Raw genomic sequence first — 17,102 nt, 5'->3', positions numbered from 1 at the left:
TACATGTATAGTAGAATTACAATATAATCCTGAAATAGGTTTGAGATTATATTCTCATCTATAGTCCCATATAACTCCCATATAATTAAAGCCTGAGAACCACCCGACCCTGCTACTATGCCAAAATAAATTATTAAAATTTCTAAATAGTTGACAATAATGCATAAAGATTAATGCTGAGAATGTTTTCAAATTATATATACCCTTGGAATCTGCCTAAATAGCTGATAATATAAAAAAAAGAAAATCATACTAAAGGACCACATCTATTACTTCCTTAGACCATCACCTCCCATATGATGCCACATAACACATTAAACGAAACTAAATTTGCTGTGTACTTGGTTCCTATCATTCCTAGTTGGAATTAGGCTAATGTAAACATCCTCTATTGAATTAACTGAAAAATAAATACATAACTGGAATGGGTTGTATCAGAAAAAGAATTTAAACAAATCTTAAGTATTGGAGGCAAAAGGTAAATCTCTCCTAAGCTGCTTATACTGACACCTGAAATAGCCCTAGACCTTAGTAGATTATCAACTAGCTTTTTTTTTTTTTCTTTTGAGAGAGAGTGAGAGAGAGCATGAGTGCAAGCAGGGGAGGGGCAGAGGAAGAGAATCTTGAGCAGGCTCCGTGCCCAGCACAGAGCACAACCAGGGGCTCCATCTCAGGACGGTGAGATCATGACCTGAACTGAAATCAAGAGTTGGATGCTTAACCAACTGAGCCACCCAGGTGCTCCTCAATCAGCTTTTCTTTAAGAAGAGGGTGGAGTTGAAATGATCAAGAAAAACTTTTAAAAGCTTGATAAATGCTCAATTCGTCTAGCAGTGCCATCAGGTAAAACTTGAGTGCAGTCAGAGTGAATACTATTTGTACCAGAGGCGAATATCCAAACAAGTTCACTAGCCACAGAAACTGGCAAAAGCCATGAGGGGATATTAACAAGAGTCAAGACACTAATAATCCTCTCTTCTTTTTTACACCTGCAAATTACTGCTTATCTAACAGGCTGTTTTCCTAACAAATAAATTTAATTTTCTTTTGCTGAATCAAAAACTTTAAATATTTTAAGACATTCAGAAGCATCAACGGAACTGAAGAAAGGACCCAAATTATACATTTCTACCCACCAATGATTTCTAATGACTCATCCTTCACAATGTAAGTCAGGTCATGTTGTTTCTCTTATCGTTGGCTGCCCATCCATCTGGTTCAAAGTAAAAGCCAAAGGCTTTACACAATCAGCCATGGCTCTCCTCATCTCTCCCTCACCACCCCCCCCTCCCATTCCTCATACTCACCTTCTTTTCCTCAAGCCTCCACTTCTACCCTCTGCTTAGCTCATTCCACTTTCGTCTCCTGGCCTCCCAGCAATGCCCTGAACATGCCTTAAGGTAGTTCAACTTGTTATCTCCTCTATTTGTAAATGCTTTCCCCCAGGTGCCCACAGAGCAGTAACTCTCACTTCCTATAGGTCTTTGCTCAAATGTCACTATCTCTGACCACATGATTTAAAACTATAGGTTCATACTCCCAGCTCTCCTTCTCTCCCTTTATCTGATTTACTTATTTTTCCATTGCACTTATTACCTTCCAATATACTATGTAATTTAATTACTTATTTTATTGTCTGTCTCCAACAATAGAGTATAAGCTCCATAAAAGCAAGAGGTTTTATTTTGCTCAGGGTCTCCCTGGTATCTACAGTGATGCCTTGCACATGTTAGACAAACCATAAATGTTTGGTAAATAAGCAATATAGGAACCACCGGAACCAGCACCACCACCACCACAAAACAAATTAAAACCAATCGGGATTCAGGAATTTGGTAAGGAAATACCTTTCTCTAGTTTGTAGTTCACTGTCCTATACAAATAAAATGCAAGTTCCTCTTATAGTTGAGAGCTGATAAAAGTAACCTAACAATTACTATCTTTTTTGAACTACTCAGTTTTGTTGGGTTTCAAATATATATATTATGAATAAATTTTAAAATATGATTTATTTACCCTAACTTCAACTCACCTTACCCAGCAGAGCAAAAATATCATTTCCATCTTGTAATCCCTCTTCAAAATATCTTAGTGCTTTTTTAGTATAAGGTTCTTTTCCTCTTGTGATATCAAGCCATGCTCTCAAAACCTGTCCCTGTAGAATGAAAAATTCTAATCATACTCCCATTTTATTGGAAACAAAAGAAATAAATGTTGATGAAAGAGGTAAAAACTAATGTCCTTTTCTGTAATTACTAACAACAATCACTCTGTCAAAAAATGTTATGAACAATAAAACAGTGTTCAATAAAACTGGTTCAAACCTTTTCCAGCCTAGAGTTTTGGGAACTGTTATGTATTTTAGCTCTTAAGATTATGATGTGTCCAATATTGAGAAACTTGTCAAATATTCCATTAATACTAAATAACCAGTAGTCTCATCTGGGACTTTGCTAGTAAATTATTATTGAAAGTTGTTAAACATGTAATTCAATACATAAACAAGAATGTGTTACTTCTTTTTTTGGGCAAACAGACCAAGTGAACTGAGATGGAAAAACAGAAGTGTCTTGCTTTATATACAGTAAAAGTTAAGATAACCTATCTTAACTTTTAAAGTTAAGATAACTATCTTAATCCTTGTGACTAGTCCAGTGCATTCAAGCATTTATTTATTTTTTTGGGACAGAGAGAGACAGAACATGAACGGGGGAGGGGCAGAGAGAGAGGGAGACACAGAATCGGAAACAGGCTCCAGGCTCTGAGCCATCAGCCCAGAGCCCGACGCGGGGCTTGAACTCCCGGACCGCGAGATCATAACCTGGCTGAAGTCGGACGCTTAACCGATTGCGCCACCCAGGCGCCCCTAGTCCAGTGCATTTCAAATGAAAGGATAAATGGCCTCAGAAATTAAAGACTGAAGAAGTCACAGATGCTTACTTTCAGAAATGTTAGGGAGCCAATGGATTATAAGGTTTATAGAATGAGAAAGAAGATGTCTACAGGTTACTTTTGTTTTTAATGTCAAATAAAAAGTTGTGAAATCTGTTTTTCTATCAAAAAATTTCTAGGGGCACCTTGCAGGCTCAGTTGAAAAGCATGCAACTCTTGATCTTGGGGTTGTGAGTTCGAGCCCCACATTGGGTGTAGAGATTACTTAAAAATAAAGTCTTAAAAATTTTTTTTCTAGTTTAATTCATAAACTTATAAATCTTTAAGATTAGGGGCGCCTGGGTGGCGCAGTCGGTTAAGCGTCCGACTTCAGCCAGGTCACGATCTCGCGGTCTGTGAGTTCGAGCCCCGCGTCGGGCTCTGGGCTGATGGCTCAGAGCCTGGAGCCTGTTTCCAATTCTGTGTCTCCCTCTCTCTCTGCCCCTCCCCCGTTCATGCTCTGTCTCTCTCTGTCCAAAAATAAATAAACGTTGAAAAAAAAATTAAAAAAAAAAAAAGATTATATTTACCTCCCTATATTTCACCTGAAAAGACAGAAATGAATACTAAATGCTATTTCTACTCACTAGATCAATGTCTGTATTTGAATCGTTTCAACTATTATTTCTGTGTGGATGATTCTCAACCTTTATTTCTAGTCCAATACCTCTTTCCAAACTTTTCTTTTCCTAAGAGCTCATCTACTATCTCCATCTCACTGTTCCACCAGAGGTGGAAACATAGTATGTCTGGAACCAAATACATTACCCTCTCCAAGACTACCTTCTCGTCCCAACATATTCTCTGTTTATGTTAACTGGGATCTGGACTCTGCAGACTTAAGACCTCAGAGAGACATCCTTGATATCTGACACCTCAAAATCTTGCCCCTAATAATTTTAGAGTCATTGCTAATTTTTTCAAGCCCTGTTGTTAAAAAATTTGCATCTAATTTAGCCCGTATATCTCAAGAATGATATAAACTATAAAGCTTTCATATGCATTACAGTGGTCATATATGTACAATACTTTAGTGTATGCCCTTAAAAACCTTCTGCTGGAAAGTATGTACTACCATTTGGGGGCAGCACTCTAGTTTCTCCTTAGGCCAGTTCATCCTATAAACCATACTTAAAACAGTCTTCAGAATTTGTACTCTAATAATACCACTGCCACAATTAAAAGTCTCAATGACCTCTCCATGCCCACTAACTTTCATAGAAATACTTGTAGCTAGCTGTCAAGGCCCTTCAATTTGTCCCAACCCACCTCTCTAAGCTTTTCTTCCACCCTCTTTTTCTACAGTGTTCCCGTCAAAAGCGAGCTTCTTACTGTACACAGAACCAACACATCTCTCTGTTTTTCTCATTTCCATTTATTATGCCCCACATTGGGAGTATCTGTTTCCCTTTTCCATCATCTTTGCATGTGGAAGCTGTATCCATGTTTCAGGTTTTACCTCAAATGCTACTTCCTTCAAGAAATTCCTCCTCATTCTCCTAACATTTACAGATGTGATCTCTCCTTAAGTACCAAAATAGTGCCTAGCACAAAGTGAGCAAGAACTGTTAATTACTCTTTTCCTGAATACTTCAATCACACGTCTCTCACACCATTTATAAATGTTCTAACAGTATTAGCTGCATAGGTGCTCTATGACACTACTAGATTGACCCATCCATGTAAGTAAAGTTTATGTATTCCTGATCTTTGTATTATTAACAGTGCAAACAATGGTATCTTGTACCTAGAACAGTTCAATAAGGAGAGTGAGAGAGAAAGATAGAGATAAGGAAGGAAGGTAGGGAAAGAACCAGGGAGGGATTTTTTCAAGAGTTAATTAACAGCATAAAAATAGACAATTTTAGACAACCACAATTTTACAAAATAATATTAAAATAAAGCTGTTATTTATAAATTGAGAATAGAACAAATACTACTTAATATGTAAGCTTCCTTTATTGTATCTATTTCAAAATAAGAAGACCAACTACCTCTTTACTGCCATTTGACATTTTGATCATTCTGTCAATATATTCTCTCGCCTTATCATGACGACCAATGTGCCATAAAAATAAGCCTGCGTGGTACAGAGCTTTTGGCCCAGCTCCTTTACGCTGCTCTTTTACTCTAGCATCTGATTCCAGAATAGCTTCTTTATCTAGGAGGGGAAAAAAGACATTAAATAAAAATTAAATTCTAGATCAAGTGTTCATAATAGGTCAGATGATTAACAGAGCATAGAATATAGTTCTCTCTAGAACACCACTGTCTAACAGAAATAAAATATTAAGTCACATATGTAATTTAAAATTTCCTAGTAGCCACACCAAAAAAGTAAAAAGAAACAAGTAAAATTGATTTTACTAACATATTTTATTTAACTTAATTTATCCAAATTATCATTCCAACACACAATTGACATGAAAATTATTGAGATACTTTTTTTCTTATTAAATTTTAAAAATCTGATATGTATTTTTTACAAGGTACATCTCAGTTATAATGCTAAATTCTCTTCAAAATTATGTGATTTGTACTTAGCTTCCTTAAAATTTATAGATGAAAACAACAGATTCATGTATTCATTATTCCAAACATTCCTTTTCTGATAACTGAATCAAGTATCAGTTTTAAATTTAAAATTAATTAGAATTAAAGTTAATTTAAAACTTGGGTTCTCAAACATCCACATGTGGTTAATGACCACTGTAATGCATACTACAGTTCTATAGTTTATGTCATTCTCAAGATATAAAGGCTAAATATACACATTTTTTAGCAACAGGACTTGAAAAAATTAGCAATGATTCTGAAATTATTAGGGGCAAATCCAGGACGAGTACTCAAATTACCCAACTCCCTAATCCAATTCTAAAATATGTAAACATTCCTGGCTGCTCTCATTGGTCAATGAAAGGTCGTATAATTACCATTATTTACATGGTTTAATACTGACTGCATAGCAGCTCCCTTAAAAAGATGGCCCACCTCTCATAACTCTAACCTTTAAATCTATTACACGTGTGCTTAGGACACAACTATCAATTCGATCCAAATCCTGAATTGAATCTGAATGTGGATCAACTATGCAATAAGGAAGAAGAAATGTCAAAGCTGAAGGCTGTGATTCTGACTACCTTTCTGGAAATGGCTACTCAGAAAAGGTATTACGACTCTTTCTTTTATCTCTAATGATACCAATGTAAACTTAAATGTGGAACCACCAAGGTACGACTTTGAGTTCATGAAATGGTTTCCAGAAGGCTATACAGATTGCCTGGCAAGAAGACCCTCCAACGCACCCACTTGAACACCTATAGAAGTTTTCATTAAGTAGCCAGGATATAGAGACAGAATTCTGTAGAAACAGAACTCATCAGGGCAGGGGCACGATTTGTACTTTCCTGCCCAGGTATCTATCAAGTCTCAAGTGGGCCACCTGTTAGCTGTGACACCATCTGCACAAAGCTGGCTCTTACCAGATATCAGCTCGAGTTCTTAATGGACCTTTTATTACATCTGTATTCAGGAAGAATGGACATGAATAATCTAAGCCCTTCCTAGGCAATACTAATGGACATCTGGGCCCCTCCTGAGTTTAAGCCCACTCAAAATCATCTATGGTACAAAGTAAAGTCTGTACTCAGGTGTTTCTAAACAATATTTCTGCCTCCATCCTTTTAGTGTCCTGGAAATCACATTTCCCAGCAGAACCAACACTCTTGGGAATAACCAATTAAATGAAAACTTGATTCTAAGAGGCAAATAGTTTGTACGAATCTCTCTTTTTTTTTAGATTTACTGATTACATCTCTCTATGCAAGTTCTGTGTTCCACCTGAATACACTCCTGCTGGAGCACAGAGAAAGGAGATCCATACAAGAGCCTAATCCTGAACCACTTCCACATATTTGCCCATTGATTTATCCTGTACGACACATATGTTTTATATTCAAATCCTACTTGTGCTTCTAAAACCAGATTAAGGCCCCATTTTACACAAAGCGTTTGCTTTGTTCTACTATGGATTAATAGTACATACCATTTTCAGTTAATTATGAACTCATTTGTTTTATTTCTCATAATTTTACTTAATAGTAACATTAGAATTTAACCTTTATGGGTTTTACATTTTCTTTTCTTATCTAGACTACAAACTTGATGTCATGGGTCACTTCTTACAATTCTTTTGTATTCTCTGTGTTTGGCATAGTCTCTTGCAGAAGGTAAGCATCTAGTCATTAGATTTGTTTACTTGTTAAACACATTAATGTTTTAAGTAATTTTTTGTTGATCTGTGCAAGTACATGTAGGGTAAAGGAGATATGTGACACTTTTGCTTCAGAAAAAAATTTTCTAATATTAAAAAAAGACATTCTATGACATCTGGTTATAGTCTAATTATTTGAAACATGATGTACATTTGTAACGCTATTAGCTGTTACTGGATATGTATGAAAGAATACAATACTATTTCTTCTTTATTACCTATAATTATGATATTGTGCTTCAGCCATTAAGATCACTGTTCGTTGACAGTTCGCACAATTTTAATTATTGGCTTATGCATAAGGTTCTTTCTATAATCTAGTTATATTTCCCAACCTACTACTGGATAAAAATTTACTGAATATCTTCTAAGAGCTAGCACCCCTCCCTGCCCTGCAGGGATGTATATGGGCCTTTGAGAAGCTTAAGATACAGTGGAAGGGAGAAACTGCATGTAGCTACAGATTTGCACATAAGCTATAAAGTTGGCTGCAAAATGGGGCACCTGGGTGGCTCAGTTGGTTAAGCATCCAACTTCAGCTCAGGTCATGATCTCACGGTTCGTGGGTTCAAGCCCCGCATTGGGCTCTGTGCTGACAGCTCAGAGCCTGGAGCCTGTTTCAGATTCTGTGTCTCCCTCTCTCTCTGCCCCTCCCCTGTTCACACTCTGTCTCTGTCTCAAAAATAAATAAACATTAAAAAAAAATTTAAAATTTTGCCAATCTGATATGATACATGTAAAATGGTGTCTTTTTGCAATTTTAATTTCCCTACTTACTAACAGAGTTGAACATCTCTTCATATTTGTATCAGCCTTTTCTCTGTGTATTATCTGTTCATATTCTATAACTTTATTACATTGGCTCTTTATTTTTGTAAGAGTTCTTTTTATATTCAAATACTATTTTCTTGTCAGTTAATGAATTGCAAATATTTTTTCTAGTATGTAGCTCATCTTTTCACTTTCACCCGCACTCTGTCTCCCTCTGTCTCAAAAATAAACATTCAAAAAAAAAAATTAAAGTTGGCTGCAATTTATGTGTAAACCCATTTTGGGCTGTCCTTTGTTTAATAATTGCTAATATACAACTTTATATTATTTCAAATGATCCCTATATATTAATGAAACTTTTGCCCTAAGATATAAGGAATATGAAAGTGATAAAAGACACGTATTTCTTGTGCTTGATAAATCAGTAACCTTGTCAGGAAGGTAAAACAAATATATAAAATGGTAACTATAGAAAATTATAATATAGATTATCAGACTAAATGTTATGGTAATTGAGAAAAATCAAAATGAATTGAGTAGAAAATATTGTCCTAAGCTTTATACTTAAATACTATACCTGGATTAGGACTCATTTTATGGGCATATATCAGTGCAATTAGAGAACAAAGTGATACATCTTGTTTATTTTTAATAGCCTCAAATTCCCGAAGAGCTTCTTGAGTTCTACCTGAAAATCAAAATTATAATGTGAAAAACTTCATAGTACAAAACAAGAATTTAAAATTTATGGAACATGTTTAATAATTAGCACATACCTTCCATTAATGTACCATAGGCATGATAAAACCTGAAGACTGGGTCACTGCCATACCTCTTAACTCCTTCACTGGCAGTAAGTAATACATGATGGAAATATTTCTCCTGACAATAGTAATTAATCAAAGTCTAAAAGGAAACAGGGACTAAATGTTAAAAGAGATTTTGGTGTTCAAATACCTTAAGAAGCAGATATTAATCTAAAATTTTAAATAATCTAAAATTAGATAATGTGGTTCTTTTTTCCTTCCAAGTTCCTGAAAATATTGTTAAAGGCTAGCACTTAACAGTAACAAATGCAAAACACAATGAACACAAAATTTTTGAAAAAACTCAATGTTTTCTAATAATTTCCATCTTTTTTTTCTAAATTATTTAACAATACTGAAATTAGGCTACTATTGCCTCTTTCCTTTGCCCACATTTTCTTAAAGGTTTTAGAAAATGGGAAAACAGGGATGCCTGGGCTCAGTTGGTTTAGCGTCAAACTCTTGATTTAGGCTGGGGGTCATGATCTCACAGTCTGTGAGTTCGAGTCCCACACTGCTGATAGTGGGTAGCCTGCTTAGGATTCTCTCTCTCTCCCTCTCTCTCTCTGCCCCTCCCCCACTTGCATGTACACTTGTGTGTGTGTGTGTGGGGATTCTGTCTCTCTCTCAAAATAAACTTAATAAAACATAAAATAAAATGGGAAAATTGACAAAAACAGGACTAGTAAGAGCCTTCCATTGCCAGACCACAGGATTCTTTAAAAAAAAAAAAAAATCTTGCTTCTATTTTGTTTTTAGAGCATTACAAAGTAATGACAAATTGAATTCAGCAATTCACTGTCAAATGTCTTTTTTTCTGAGTTCTACAACAAAGAACTGTCAGTAAGAACAAATGATCTAAACTTTTTTAATGGAAATTATTACCTTTAAGCTTTTTTCAAAATTATATTATTTAGATTTACTTGGCAGAAAACTACTATCAGGAGATACTAAGTTCTGATTAATTGAGTCTATGCTTTACACCTTTCTCTCAGGATCATACCTAAGGCTTAGTTGCTAACCTAATCAAAGAAGGAAGCCATATGATTCACCTCCATAAACCAATTTGGACCATCCCATACTCACCTACTCGGACTCTGCAGCCCATATAGCAGGAGGGAGAAATATAGATGAAGCAGTGATTGAAAAGATTGAACTATGAATGTCTAGACTGTTTAAAAAAATTTTTTTAAATTTTTTTATTTTTGAGAGACAGAGCGTGAGTGGGGGAAAGGGGAAAGAGAGAGAGAGAGAGAGACAGAATGTGAAACAGGCTCCAGGCTCTGAGCTGTCAGCACAGAGCCCAACACGGGGCTCGAGCCCATGTACTGTGAGATCATGACCCAAGTCAAAGTCAAACGTTTGACTGAGCCACCCAGGTGTCCCTAGACTGCTCTCTTTTACAGTGTGTTGTTTCTGAAGGGCTACAGTCCACATGCTTCTCTTGAACACTTAGGCAAACATTCCCTTTTAACTTTTACTCTGCTTCCCTCCTTGTGGTTACTGCTCTCTTGTTCCCAGTTACCCACACAGCACGCTTCAGTAAAGCGCACTTTTCCTCCTGTGCCCTTCCCTAAGATTGCAGATGAACTCTTTGTTTGCCACAACTAAGGACAATGTTAATATCATCTTACTTGACTTCTATTCAACATTTACTATCACCAAGCATCTATAATTTTCCTGAAAGGTATCATAAAAAGGACATGGATTTAAGGTGAAAAGACCTGGTTTTAAATTTCTGGTCCATCTTACACACCTTAGTTTGGTCATTTGTAAAATGCCACTAATCATTTATAGACCATTGTGAGAATTAATTAACAGTATCATACTGTAAAACTCCTGTTCTGAGAAAAGTAAGTTCCTCTGAGCCCTATACATTGATGAAATAAAAAAACGTAGTGTCAAGACCTCTCATCAAAGCTCCAGATTTATCTTTCCATTTGCCCCCTCTACCCAAGCCAGAAATCAAGTCATGGCATCCTCCCTTCCAGTTTGCCCAGTCTCACTAATTCTAACCAGTCAGTAGGCTCTTCTGTTTCTCTAGTCTACTTCCTACTCTCACATCTATTACCACTCCTTGGTTTGTTCAGACCAACAAATGTTTACTGACTGCCTACCAGTCCCAGGCACTGGGCTAATACTGTTTATGTAAAGATGAATAAGACATGGTTCCTGACCCAGAAAGGCTTAAAATTTTAACCTGAGACTAGAATCCAAAGACTAATACCATGCCATAAATACAAGCAAGAAAAGAGCTTATAAAGTGTTGTAGGGATGTAAAGAATGAGGTTGGGGTGTGGGATGACAGAAGAATAAAAAGATTCTCTGGGTGGACTTCAGAATTCCCTCTTGAATCATGAACTCCTCACTCCGTCCACATGTACACATATTTCCCCTTCATGATCCTTGAGGAGGGTAGAGGAGTTACCAGGCAGAGGAACTACAGCAACGGAGATAAGAAATCAGCACTGGTAAGAAATCGCAGTGAAACACAAGGATGGAGAGGCGACGGAGAGGACTTAAAGTCATTCTGTATTGTAGAGCAGGGATTGACAAACTATAGCCAGCTGCTCTTTTTTTTTTTTTTTGGTATGCTCAGCAAACTAAGAATGGCTTGTACATTTTCAAACAGCTGGCGGGGGGGGGGGGGAACAAAACAAAACAAATACTCATAACATGCGGAAATTCTAAGAAATTCAAATTTTAGTGTCCATAAATAAAGTTTTACTGGAACAGGGCCATGCTCGCTCATTTGTTTAAGTATCGCCTATGGTCGCTATCAAGCTGCAATGGGAGGTTAGATGCCAGGAACCCTATGGCCTGTGAAGCCCAAGATACGTACTATTTGACCCTTTACAGAGAAAGTTTGCCATTCGCTGTTTTAGAGTCTTATGTTAAGACACAGATTCTAGGATGAGGAGGTTGGAGAGAAAGGTAGGGTCTAGCAGGGCCTCATGTTAAGGACTTGGATTTACTCCTCTAGTCTAAGTGATGAAGAGCCACATAACAGTATTAGGCATGAAAGTGTTTTTATTGAAAAGTTCACTTAGTTCATAGTGCAAAGGACAAATTAAAGTTATGAAAAAAATTAAGGAGATGGGGAGGGCTTTGGAAAATAATGTAACTCAAGCAAAAAATCAGAAGACTCTCCAGGACTCTCTGTCACTGCCAAGTTGTCCTTCATCCACTTTTCACCATCTAACACACTACTTACCATCTGACTCCCCCCACTCAAATGTAAGTGAAGACTGGGAGTGTTTTTCTTAGCTTTAATATTGCAGGACTTATTATTTTCAGGGCTTAGAATAGTGCCAGCAACATAGTGGGCACTCAATAAATACTTGTTGAATTAATTTAAGGTTTTTGTCCAGCATTAGATTGTACAATCTGTGAAGGCAGGGGCTGTTCAGGTCTGCTCATCACTCTCTCCAGCTGCCAATGTACACACAGCGAGCCCTCCATCAACATGTGCTGAAAGAATCAGTGAACAAATGGGAGATCATCATCCTACAAAGAAACTTAATTCTCAAGCCTCATGTCCCTGTTTTTAGATCATTTCTTCAGTGGACCGTCACAAAATATTTGCTTAATAGATGAATCGGTGAAAAGAAGCCCATCACCCCAAAATAAAGACTCCTCCATTTTCAAGCCTAGCACTTTGTTTTCATATAATCTTTCGTGTTCCTGTTCTGTGCAATCGGTTTATTGACACTAGTTTGCTTAATTAAATCCTTAAAAATCGCACCGGGAGGCGCAGTAGGTGTTATTCGTTGACCAAGCATCCGGAACAAACGGGATACAAAGTAAAAGTAAACAACCCAAACGGGGTGGGTACACGCACACTAACGGCAATTCGTTAGCAGCGTGACTGCCCCGGACTTCAAGATTCCAAGGCAGGGCCCATGGAGGTGGCCCTGGTGATACAGCTACAGGCCAGCACCGCCCGACTGGGACGCCTGGCGAACCCGGGCAGCAAAGGCACAGCAGGATAAGGACGCCCTCGCGAAGTCCTCTCCTCCCCACGCCCTCCGGGCCCATGCCGCCGGCAGAGGCAACTTGCGTCCAGGCCCCGTCCGCTCACCTTCAGCCCCTGCGAATCCATGGCTCTCACCGGGAAGGGGTGCGAGCCTCCGGCACTTGCGCCCGCCGCGCCCCAGCGGAGGAGCCAGGGGCTCAGGGTCCCGCAGCCCAGGCCCAAACCCCACCAGAGCTTCTGGAAGCGGCGGGAGGGGCGGGGCGGGGCGGGGCGGGGCCGGGCTGCCATTGGCTGCCGGAAGCAGGGGGCGGGCTCTCAACGCAGGGATTTGCGAGGAGGAGGTGCCGTGGGGAGGAGGTGCTGCGAAGACCCGGAGGAAGGGTTGCGGAAGGGGAAGGGGGCGGCACCGGCTGGTGCGGTGGCTGCGGTTGGCGAAGGGGTCAGAGTGTGGAGCGTAATTAGGCGGGAGGTGGATTTGGAATGACGGAATAAAGGAAATGGGGGCGGTGGTAGGAAAAAGAGCAGTCTCCTTCCGATCACTGGCTACAAAGAAAGACACCATTTTCTGCACGTTTGTGTAGGGGCCGGTTTCCGCAATGCGGCTCTTTGAGGGAAAGGGCCGGAACAACGCAAAGAAAAACTTTTATCACTTTCACTTGCAGTAATCCTATTATCACCGCAAGGTGGCGCAGAAAAATCAGGGTTCTTTACAGAAAGCTCACCTTTACAGGCATTGCAGCGATCCCCTTTGTTGTTAGAATGCGCATTAAATTAATCCTTTGTTTTAACCTTTCTGATAATGGTAGCAAGTTCTTAAAAATATTTTACTTTAATGATACTGCTGATTTTAACCTGATAAGATTAACTCCTATGCATGGGGCACCCGGCTGTGATTCTTTGTCTTGGTGTCCTGCGTTCGGGGCCACACGTTGGATATACAGCTTATTTAAAAAAAAATTAATTCCTATGCATCTTTTTAATTAATTAATTTTTTTAAAATTTACATCCAAATTAGTTAGCATACAGTGCATCAATGATTTCAGGAGTAGATTCCTTAGTGCCCCTTACCCATTTAGCCCACCCCCCCTCCCACGCTGGCTCCAGTAACCCTCTGTTTGTTCTCCATATTTTTCAGTCTCTTATGTTTTGTCCCCCTTTCTGTTTTTGTATTCTTTTTGTTTCCCTTCCCTTATGTTCATCTGTTTTGTCTCTTAAAGTCCTCATATGAGTGAAGTCATATGATATTTGTCTTTCTCTGACTAATTTCACTTAGCATAATACCCTCCAGTTCCATCCACCTAGTTGCAAATGGCAAGATTTCATTCTTTTTGATTGCCGAGTGATACTCCATTGTGTGTGTGTGTGTGTGTGTGTGTGTGTGTGTGTGTATACACCACACCTTCTTTATCCATTCATCCATTGATGGACATTTGGGCTCTTTTCTTACTTTGGCTATTGTTGAGAGTGCTGCTATAAACATTGGGGTGCATGTGTCCCTTCAAAACAGCACACCTGTATCCCTTGGATAAATACTTAGTAGTGCAGTTGCTGGGTGGTAGGGTAGTTCTATTTTTACCTTTTTGAGGAACCTCCATACTGTTTTCCAGAGTGGCTGCATCAGCTTGCATTTCCAGCCTGTGCATTTTTTAATGTTTGTACCCATCAGCCAACCCTGTCAGTTGCTCATAGATTTCTTCAGAATTATTCATAGAATTCATAGAATTCTTCAGAATTAAATTGAAATGTAATGGATTAAGAGATTTCCTATTTCTGCTTAAAGATACTTCAAAAATAGTGGTAAAGATCTGAGGTTTAAATGTTCTTTGCAAAATATTTTTACATGGATTCCAAATTTCCATCCCATTGTTAATTATTTTACTTTAGTTGATATGCTTGTAAATTGTCCTAATCAGATTTTAAATGTGTTGAGTAGGCAATGACCGTTTGCTTTTTGTCCATGCCTAGAGGTTAGGTAATGACAATCTAGAAGGAAAAAAGTGGTTACTTGCCAAGACTTCAAGGCTAGGTAATATTTTTCATTAGTTTCCTTTTAAAGATTGGTTTCCCGAGGATTATTTTCTTTTGGTTCCAACATTCATAGTCAGGCTAAACGGTTGTGATAATGGACAACTTGTAACGGCTGGTCTGATTTTCAAAGCACATGGCATAATCTGCATTTGGTGTGCAGCAGAAAATACCACAAGCCATGGTCCACATCAAAGTCTATAATGAGGACATAAAAGATACGATTGTCATAACTCATTTAAAATTCTACATTTAAAATTCTACAATTTGATTCATTTAAGTTAGGGAGAAGACAATAATGGTCAGACACATGCCTTTTACATTTCTTTTGCTTAATAACACAATGGAGAAAGTTGAAGAAGTGATCTAATTTCTAAAAATGTATTATTTAGTCATTCATTCATTCATGCACCAAACGCTTAATGAATGCCTACAACAGCAAAATTCTTGTTCCTGCCTTCCTGTACTTTAAGGTCTAGTAAAGGTAGATATTGAATAGATATTCACAAAAGGAAATGAATAAATTATAGATAGTGACAGCTTTGATAGCTCTTACAGGAAATGCAGTTAAGCAAGGCACTAAATTGAGTGGTCTCTTCCCAGTTTTAGGAATTAATGTATTAAGAATGAAGGGAAATTAACATCACTTGTTACATTCCAGACACAACTCCTACTCAATTCCTTCTTTTTGGCCACTGATTCTTTGTTTTTCTTTAAAAATACCCATGCAGCTCAGATATCTGACGGCTGAAAACTGCCAGATAATAGAAAATTTGCCTTTTGCTCACTATCAGATGTAGGGGCTGTTTCTACTCAAATTTCATGATGGAGACTTACCAGGAAGTTATTTTTTTCTTGGTTTTCTTGATTGTATTTTGACATTTCATCTATGCAAAAGTAGGAGACAGAAGATACAGAAAAATATTTTTCAGAAGAGTCTGGTATTTTGAAATAGAACTAATGAATTATTTAAATGTTTACAACCACCATATACAGAACATCTTCATGAGATGCTATTTGTCTTTCTTTCTACTCCTTTCAAGAATCTGTATCTGGTTGATAAAATAAGAACAAAGAATAATGATAACTCTCCCTTTAGCCTAGAATTTACTCACTTGGATCCATGTTCATATTTTTAAAAATCTTACCTAACATCAGATCCACACTGCCATCTTCCCAGATGCTCTATTATTTCTGGATGTGAGATAACCAGAGGTCTGTTCTAATTTTTACCCTAAGGTTGAGAAAAACCAAGCCTTAGCTTTCTAGGTGTTTGATTCTTGATAACTTTGTTTATGGCAGTATTTGTTTCCAAGTAGTCACCAACATTCCTTAGAGGCAATACATGCTAATGTAAAATGTTGAGTCTGCAAAAATAAATGAGGAACTCTGGCTTCATGCCCAGTACACGTGAAGTCATAAAGGATGCTCTGCTGTAATGTGATTGTCTTCAAGTATGTCCAATGTAATTTTCCTCACAGACCTTCCTTTCCCTGCCTTTCCCACCAGTCTCTCTCTTCCCTGTGCATCCGTTTCAGCGTCTGTATTAGTAGCCACCGTGTGGTAACTCTGCTCCACTGAATTGCTTCCCCCAGCTTGTCATTCAAATGTGTTTGCCCTAAATACCTCTTATTCCTCCAGCTTGACTTTTTTATCTACAAGAAATTAGACCAGAAGCTCATAAGAGTGTCATCTTAAGCCTGAGGCACATGGCTTTCCCTCCATCCAGAAGGCAGCTGACTCTATCTCCCTCAGGAAGAATGCCTTTCCTGTTCAGAACCACAGCTTACATTGCCCTCTGACAGCTGAGACTTTTTTTCTCACCCCAAAGTATCCAGGTTTTCTCTTCACACCCAACTCCTTGCTTCTCATTCACAGGGTCCTCCTCATTGGCCCTACCTCTTATCTGAATTAGCTGAATTAAAACAGTTGGAGCTCACACCTCAGGATCCCTGCTCATAAAACCATTTATACCTGAGCTTTAATTGGTGGCAGCATATTTTTTACCATGTTTTTATTTTGAGAATTTTCAAACGGGTAAAAAGTTGAACGATGTAATGAACACTCCTATACTCATCACCAGAGAACTTTTTTTGAGATGCTATTTTGTATCGCTCTCTGTAGTTTCCATTCTTTGATTTACGTGGATGACTAGGCCATTAGTATTTTGTAGCAGGGTGAAAGCAAAGGTCTCTAGAACTGTACTGTCCAATAAAGTAGCCACTAGCCACATGAGGCTGTTTAAGTTTACATTATGATTAGTTAAAATAAAAATTAAATCATCAATTGCACTAGACACATTTCAAATCCATAGAGGGCA

General features: G+C 38.1%; 1 protein-coding gene across 2 annotated transcripts in view; it reads right to left on the bottom strand.

Moving 5' to 3' along the window:
• The window catches only part of TTC21B (tetratricopeptide repeat domain 21B), an 85,558-nt gene extending 72,537 nt beyond the window's left edge, over window positions 1-13,021 (bottom strand). Inside the window, exons 1-6 of one of the 2 annotated variants that reach the window (XM_047870518.1) lie at window positions 12,863-13,011; window positions 11,996-12,252; window positions 8,752-8,881; window positions 8,553-8,663; window positions 4,926-5,092; window positions 2,033-2,155 (exon numbers count right to left, since the gene is read on the bottom strand). In XM_047870518.1, the coding sequence (XP_047726474.1) occupies window positions 2,033-2,155; window positions 4,926-5,092; window positions 8,553-8,663; window positions 8,752-8,881; window positions 11,996-11,998 (534 nt within the window). In that variant the 5' untranslated portion in view covers window positions 11,999-12,252; window positions 12,863-13,011. Of the gene's footprint in view, window positions 1-2,032; window positions 2,156-4,925; window positions 5,093-8,552; window positions 8,664-8,751; window positions 8,882-11,995; window positions 12,253-12,862 lie in introns of both variants that reach the window. The other variant, XM_047870517.1, reaches the window with a different exon arrangement.
• Window positions 13,022-17,102: the final 4,081 nt, after the last annotated feature.

Source organism: Prionailurus viverrinus, chromosome C1, assembly GCF_022837055.1.
Source record: "Prionailurus viverrinus isolate Anna chromosome C1, UM_Priviv_1.0, whole genome shotgun sequence".
NCBI lineage: Eukaryota > Metazoa > Chordata > Mammalia > Carnivora > Felidae > Prionailurus > Prionailurus viverrinus.
This window is presented reverse-complemented; position numbering and strand designations above follow the sequence as displayed.